Here is a 7,974-nt window from a genome sequence, read left to right on the forward strand (position 1 = left end):
GCTTTTGCAGGGTCTCACCGTGCTCAGGGGCAAGGAGGGCCCAGGGCAGACAGCCATGCTCTCTAGGCCTCCACTTGTCGGCGATCACCTGGCACCAGCTCCTCTCACCATCAGCCATGGCTCCCTCCGCCTCCCAGGCCTGCCGAGGCCTCAAGTCACACAGAAAGCAGCGCCCACGCCCCTGACTGTCCCACAGAACACCAACCGGGGAGCTGGCCGGCCCTCAGCCACAGCCGGGGCAGCAGTGAGGTAAGGAGGCTGGGCAGAGGTGGGAAGGGAGCTTGCTACACCTGTGCACATACCTGCTCCCTCAGGAAAGCAGGGGCGGGAGAGATGGCCTTCCAGAGAAACGCTGCTTGGACCTGAGGCGCATCTTCTGGGAGAAAACAAGAGTGGAGAGTGGGACCAGCCTGCGGCAGGTTGGGAATGAGGTCAAGATGTCCAGTGGTGGATGGCATGACAGTCCCACAGCCCAGAGGTGAGGGGTGGGGAGGAGCGCGCTGGGGAGAGAGGTGCTCAGGATCTGAACTGGAGACAGGTAGGGGCAGAGTGTTGGGGAGTGGGGAGCGAGACCACAGCCCGCCACCTGGGGGACCAGAGGAGAGCTATTTCTTCGGGGGGTTGGGGGGAAGGACGGGCTTTTTGCTGCCTTGCAGAGCCACAGCAGCGCCTGGTACAGCACAGAAAGGACCCTTCTGAGACCACCCGGCCCAGAGACTCTTCCCCTCGTCTTTCTGCAAGATTCCAGCCTGGAGGTGCTGCGGCGAGTGCTCAGGCCTGGTCTAAGCTTGGGCCGGGCCGGGTCGGGCCGGGCCTGGAGAGGATCCGCTTCTGGCGAGCGCTGCCCCAGGTCCCTCGGCCCCTCCTGTCTCCCAGGTGCCTAGTGTCAGTGCCCGGGCACCCATGGCTCTTTGCCAAAGCTTCACACCTAATCCGCCCCAACAGGGTTTGGGATGAGCCAAGAGAAGTGCAAGAACCGAATGGCTTCTCTCCACTGTGTCCTCCAGCGAGGAGGAGGAAGGTGCCAACAAAGGAAGCAACTCCACTGAGGGTAACACTGAGCTTGCGGGAGCCTCTGCGCTCTGCCTCCCTGCCCCCCCAGTCTCCCTAATCCGCCCAGCTCATCAGAAAGGAAGCTCAGCTACCCTGGGTTTCCCAGAGCCCAGACACTGCCCTGCTGCTCCCCTGAACACCAGGGGGGCTCTACCCCGAAAGGACCCTTCCAAGTCCAAGAACGCCCAGCCTCGCCAGCCTCCGATGTCCCTCCTGACAGTGCCAAAGCAGAGCCCCCTCAGCGGCGGTCTAGGCCAGCCCTGTCCCCGGGACACCGAAGCTCAGAGAGGCAGAGCCAGGACTCAGCCCGGCCTCCCGGCTCTCAGCTCAGTGGCCTTCAGAGACTCCACACTGCCCATCCTGCTGGCCGGGAGGTGGTCCTCTTTCCCAGGGCGGCCGGCAGGAAAGGCGAGGAGCTGCAGACAGGACTGGCTTCTCCAAGGCCGATCTTGTGAGCTCCTCCACGTAAGCTGGAGGGAGGTGCAGACTCTACGAACGTCGCGAAACCTTTGACGGTGAGCACGGCTCTCAGATGTTTGCCGCTGGATCCTAGCAGACAGGCGGAGCAGTCGGGCCAGCAGTCGGGGAGAGAACGCGCGAGGTGATGTTCCCATGTGCCCTTCAGGCTCCGAGCCGGGCTGCTGGCCGGTGCCAGTGCTGCTGCGTTTCTTGCCCAGACCGCCTGCACGGTGGTGCCTTCTCTTCACTGGTTACTGAGCGAGACTGGGCAGAGCGGTTGGTTTTCTCGCGGTTTAAAATCAGAAACCGTTAGAACAGAGAGCACCCACGAGAGATGGTGGTGTGCCCACTCTGGGTCCTGGGTTCCAATCCCCAGCAAGCCTCGCTCCCTCCGTCACCGCTCTTCCCGGGACGGCCTGAGAAGTAGGAGCGCACAGGGCTGTGTAGCCAGGCCCTGCCAGCACCGGCCCAGCCAAGACCCCGCTGCGTCCTACGAAAGGGCCCCAGGAACCCTCGTAACGGCAAGGTTTAAGGACAAACCAAACGTGCGTGGGACAAATTCGAGATTTACCACCTTTGCTTTTAAGTTTCTGGGACTGATTGGTCTCTGGCTACCCCGGTGGACAGTTTGCAGCAGTCGCGCTGCTCACAGGTGTCCCGTTCAGTCCTGGGCAAGAGTGACCAGTGGCCCCTGGCCTGTGACCCTCCACGGACGCCTAAGGGAGGTGGGTCCCACGCCGCCTTCTCCTGCTCCCCCGGGGGTGACCTGGGCTCGCACAGCTCCGTCTTCTCATCCTGCCTGTGCCTGATGACAAGGCTATGGTCTCAGGATGAGAAGCCAGCCACCTTTCATTGTCGGGTGAGATGCTCAGGCCATTGCGGGAGAGGGACACGAGCTGCCTTCTGGGCGGATGGGGACAGTCTTCCTTTCCGGGGCCCGGCACGCGGGGCGCCTCCACAGCCCTGGAGAGCCCTCCTTGCCCGGCTGTGGCCCACGCGCTGCGCCCTCCCTGGGCTGGCGGGGCCCTTGTTGGTGGAGAAGTAGCAGTTAGTGCATGAGGGGCGACAGGCGTGTCCAGGTGGGTCCCAGTCAGGCACGTGCACGGTCCTCCCCGAAAAGGCCCGGAGCACGGACGGTCCTGGCCCGGGGCCTCCTCTCCACTCCCGGTGACAGCAGCCCCCTGGGACAGACACCAGGGAAGGAGAACGGCATGGGGCGGCCCCTTGGGCGGAGAGACTCCATCAGGCTTTTCACGCCCAGATGCACGCGCCTCTGCCAAACCGGTTCCCTCCCAGGGCGTCCGTCTTCACGTGCCAGGCGCCTCAGACGCTGTCTCCCTGAGCACGCGGGGTGTCCACGGGCAGCAGAGGCCGCTGGCACGGGTGCTCTCCATCACGCGGCATCTCTGCCGAGGCCTGCAACCTGCAGGCCGGGCCCTCGCCCCTCACACCGAGGTCCGACAACACCCCGACTCTCCCGGACAGAAAACTGACAGCGCGAAGGGAAGGACAGAGCCACAGACCTGACGTGCTTGAACCATGAAAACTGACTTAACCAGACGAAACTCCACCCCGGCCGAGGGCAATGTGCTCTGGGGCACAGAGGAAAACGAGGGTTTTAGGCACTAAAAAGGGACACTTCTCCCAGACCCAGCCTGGGAGAAGCGCGGGGAGACGGGCGGGGGGGTTGGGGGGGAGAGAGGGCGTTCCCAGCCCTTATTGGGTGCACACCCTGCACAGCTGGAGGCAGTGCGGGTGATGGAGGAGAGCATCCTTCCGAACGCAAGGCCTCCGGAGCCCGCAGACACGAAATCCAAGCCACAGGCACAGCCTGCAGGCTGCCCAGCAGCCCTCTCACTGACGGGGCCTGCAGTCCATGGGGGGCGGGGGCTCACAGGGAGAGCTTAGATGGCGCTGCTGTCTTTGATGCTTCCTCATTCCCAAGGGAACGCCTGCGGAAGCGTGGGGCAGGGAAGAAGAGTCCCTTTAATTTTGGAAACAAATCAAAAGGGGATGAGGGAACGAAGCACCGTAAGCCATGCCCCTGGGACTTCTCTTCGCAGGCATCACTTGGGCTCAACAACACTTCCCTTCTCAGAGCCCAGAACGGCCAGCAAGGGCACGGGGGCTGGAGGACGGAGGACGGAGGACAGAGGGTCGGCGGTGGTGGAGGTGGTCCCTGCCCCTCGGCCGCCACCGGCCACACAGGAGGCGGGCCAGCTCCTCCCTGGTACATAGGCGGTGTCTCTTTAAAATCTGTATATAATATATATTTATACTCTGTATATATATATTTATATATATATATATTTATAGGTCTATGTACACGTATTGCACAGGCCTCCGGCAGCCCTGCTCCTGCCTGGTCAGTGGTAGCGGCTCCTCTTCTCTTCGCGTTCAGATGTGTAGTCTCGGGACCTGATGCCGTTCTGAAGGTTGATGAGGGAGTCCTTCATCTGCAAGACAGGGACCCCCAGCCGGGTGTGCCCTCAGTGGGGTGCCACACAGCGGGGACCCCGCCATGTCCGCCCACAGCGGGAACCCCGCCATGCCAGGGAGCGACAGGGAGCTGGGCTCCTAAGTCAGGGGCAATATTCAGGGACAGCCTCAGGCAGATAGGGCGCAGCCAATCGGCACGGGGACCGCCGCACATGTCGCCGCATCACCGCATCTTGAATTTTAAGAACTCACTCAAAGCATTCAAGTGCTGCCAGGAGCCACTTTGCTGCCACTTCTGTGGCCTCTTACTCCTTCCACTCGGCGTCCCCACTACCCTGTGACATCCCTGTAGCGTGCATCCTGCCAGCGCTCCCCCCGCCTGCACTCGCCCTTCTTACCCGCCCCAGTCTCTCCCATCTGTGCGGGCCCAGAACAAACCCAAACCTCCTCTGGCTCAATCCTCTCTGTCCCAGGTCCCTCTCACCACTCACTGGCCTGGGGCTGCAGCCATCTTTGGTGGCGTGGTCTCCTGTGTGCCGGGACCGCAATGTCTCCTATCCTTACCCCCGTGCCACGCAGAGCACTGAGGCGGCTCCGAGCTGTATCTGTGGCATTGACTTGACCTTCACGGGACCCCTAGCCTCCTTCAGGATACAGACACGCTCCCTCTGTTAGGCTGTGACAGTCTGAATGGGCGGTTCCAGCGGCAGAGCCTTAAAGCCGCCTTCACACCACAACATGCTCACGTTCTATTTCAGCAAGCTGCTCTGTCACAACACCAGAGTTCACATTTCATGGGCGCGTGGCTCTAGGTTTTGAGAACCTCTGGCTTCTCTGCCTAATTGACCATATTCTTCTCTGGTTCTTCTGTATCCTCTGCTTAATGGAATTGAGGGCCCATTACTATCCTGATATATAAAAACCAAGGGTCCATAACAACCGAAGGCTCGACCGACCAGAAGTCAGTTCTGCAGTCAGTGCTGGGTTGCCGTGGCGACCCAGCACTGACTGCCGCTGCTGCAGGTGCGGTGACCCAGCATTGACTGCCGAGGGGATCAGGCCCAGAGAGAGGCCCAAAGAGAGAGGCAGGGTCTGATCCGCAGCCTCCGTGGCAGCTGTTGATCAGCCATTGCCTCTCTCTTTCTCTCCGGGCTTCACCAGCAGCCGTGCCTGTTTCTGCTGGGGGGGTGGGGGTGGGGGGCTGCTGATCAGCTCTGCCTCTCTAATAAGGCCTGGGCCTGGAGATAGGCCCGGAGACACTGACTGGCATAGAAACTGACCAATCAGAACCTAATCTGGGTGAAGTGCGAGGAGCCAATGGCTGCCTAGAAGGAGGAGCTTTTGACACTGACTGGCATAGAAACTGACCAATCAGAACCTAATCTGGGTGAACTGCGAAGGGAGAACCTAAGGTGGGGGCTGAGGAGGGTGTTTTAAGGGCAACAGCTGTTTGGTGTAAGGCAAAGGGGTTAGGGGCAATCAGCTGTTTTAATGACCGGTTTGGCAGTATAGTGCATATGGCTGGCTATCAGTCCAGATATAGGGATTATGTATTTTTGTCTGCCAAGAGCATCTCCTCCTGCTGAAAAAGGCTCCCCCCCCCACCATTTAAGCGATCCTATCCTATATAATCTATCTATACTAATAAAAGGGTAATATGCTAACTAGACCAGGTCTACTGGCCATCTTCCGGACATCCGACTTCCTTCTGGACAAGGCCATGGTGGTGGGGGCCGAGGCAGAGGCAGTTAGGGGCGATCAGGCCGGCAGGGGAGGGCAGTCGGGGGCAAAATCAGGCTGGCAGGGGAGGGCAGTTGGGAGTGAGATCAGGATGGCAGGGGAGGGCAGTTAGGGGTGATCAGGCAGGCAGGCAGGCAGAGGGGTTAGGGGCAATCAGGCAGGCAGGCAGGTGAGCGGTTAGGAGCCAGTGGTCCCAAATTGTGAGAGGGATGTCCAACTGCCGGTTTAGGCCTGATCCCACAGGGGGTCCCCGATTGGAGAGTGTGCAGGCTGGGCTGAGGGACCCCCCTGGTGCACAATTTTCGTGCACTGGGACACTAGTTCTCTTATAAGTTACTTTTAAAGGTAATGAAACAAAACACCTATCCCAACACATTCCACCATGCTGTAAATCTGACTGTTCCACACTCCAACTTAAGGGGACCCATCCTGAAATAGAATTCTAGGATTGGAAGAGAATGGGGTCATCCCCCCTCATGTCTATAATAATCTGTAATAATAAGGCATAATATGCAAATCAACCAAATGGCCGAACAGCAGAACGACCGTCCGGAGGACCACGCTATGACATGCACTGGCGCCAGGCCAGCCAAGTGGGTGCGATGTGATTGGGTGGGGGGCCTGCCGTCACCCCATGATCGCCCCGCAGAGGGTGGCCCAGGCTCCCGGGCCAGCAGCTCTGCAGCAGGTGGGTGGGGCCTCCCTCTGCAGGGCGATCGACCGCAGGGCTCCCAGACTGCGAGAGGGTGCAGGCCGGGCTGAGGGATGCCCCCTCTCCCCCCAGTGTGCACAAATTTCATGCACTGGGCCTCTAGTAATTCATAAGTTCCTTACCCATCACCCCCACCCCCAACAGCCCTTCCAGGTGGAGGAATCTCAGTCCAGAGCAGCCATTCCCTCACCGAGTAGTTCTAATCATGAGCAGTGTGTTTCTATGACAACTCAAAAAGCCAATGCCCTCCGACTTCCAGCCCCAGGCCAGGCCTCTGGAGCGTACAGCAGGCTACCCTGTTGGCCTCAGCATCTGCGGACTACCCTGCTCTCATCCGTCTTCCCCGGTCCTGAGAGTATCTTCAACTCCATCAGCCCTTCCTGATGCGACGGGGCTGCTGGACGCCTCCTACACTGTTTGCCCTCTTGTGGTTAGAAAAACTCCCTTCTTAAACGTGGCTCCAAAGATGACCACGAGCCTCTAAACACATACTAGATGCAGCTAAAGTTTAGAAGGAAGACAGCAGCTGTACTGGGGAGAAGATGCCTGGAGAAGACAGGGACAGCCCTCTTCCCAGACGGTCAGGGCAGCCTCGGCGGGTGCCCTGGGAGGCTGTGTCTGTGTGCGTGTCCTGGGAGTGCGTGTTCAAGGAGAGCTGGGCGGACACGCTGCCCGGGAAGATGAAAGGGGTTATCAGATGGCAACGGGTGGCCAAACACAGAGCCTCCTTTCACCTGACCTACAGCTTTCCTGTTGCACCTCCAGAGTTGCTTCTACCAGCTCACTCAGAGATGCCTTTAACAAGGATGGCCTACGAAAGGCCTGGGTGGGAGGATGCGGCCGGTGGGGGTGACGGCACGGCGACCTTCTCAGGACACAGGAAGGAGTCTGTCTCCAGGAGACGAGGGCAAGGAGGAGAGGGCCTCACCTGGTCGAGGAGCATCACCGAGGATTTGATGATCTCTCTCCACTTCTGGAGCTCAGTATCGTGGTACTTTTGTTGGGACTCTAAGAGCTGGGCCCACTCTGTCTGCGACTGGGGTAACCTGTGGGGTGGAAGAAGGGGTCCCCCAGCAGCTGGAGTTATGCTCAGTGGACTGTCCTGTGCTCCCAGACCCCTAAAGGACAAAGAGGCACATCAGAGCGTTCTGCCCTCCGCTCCTGCCCCGGGGCCCGTGCAAACTTTACGGCCAGTTTTCGGAGCTGGCTGATGGGCCCGTCACAGAGGGCAGGGGGTTCCCACGGGGACCGGAGGCAGGAGCGAGGGCAGGGTCCGGGGCAGGCGAGGGTGGCGGCGAGGGGAGGATTACCTTTCTTGGAGCCTCAGGCCCTGCCAGGCAGTGAGGGTCTGGGTGGTGTACTCCAGCGTCCAGAGCTTGTAGAAAAGCATCACGTTAAGGAGGACCAGCAGCACCAGGCTAGGACAGAGACGGGAGAGCACAGCCTGAGCGGCCACCTGAGCGAGACTCCCGGGGAGCGGGACCCCACCCAGAGGCTGAGTCCCTGGCCAGTGGGTCCCTGAAACCCTGCAGCCAGTGAGCAAGTAGCGGGGGGGGGGGGGGGGGTCCTAT

At 60.2% G+C, this 7,974-nt stretch overlaps 1 protein-coding gene across 1 annotated transcript in view; it reads right to left on the reverse strand.

The window, feature by feature from the left end:
* Positions 1–3,835: 3,835 nt before the first annotated feature.
* Positions 3,836–7,974, reverse strand: part of LOC102431143 (GRAM domain-containing protein 1B) — a gene marked incomplete at its 5' end in the record, with an annotated part of 28,195 nt that continues 24,056 nt past the window's right edge. The window contains 3 exon segments of the mRNA XM_023748731.1: positions 3,836–3,968; positions 7,332–7,449; positions 7,714–7,821. Of these exon segments, the coding sequence (XP_023604499.1) occupies positions 3,879–3,968; positions 7,332–7,449; positions 7,714–7,821 (316 nt within the window).

Source organism: Myotis lucifugus, unplaced genomic scaffold (assembly GCF_000147115.1).
Source record: "Myotis lucifugus unplaced genomic scaffold, Myoluc2.0 scaffold_1739, whole genome shotgun sequence".
NCBI lineage: Eukaryota > Metazoa > Chordata > Mammalia > Chiroptera > Vespertilionidae > Myotis > Myotis lucifugus.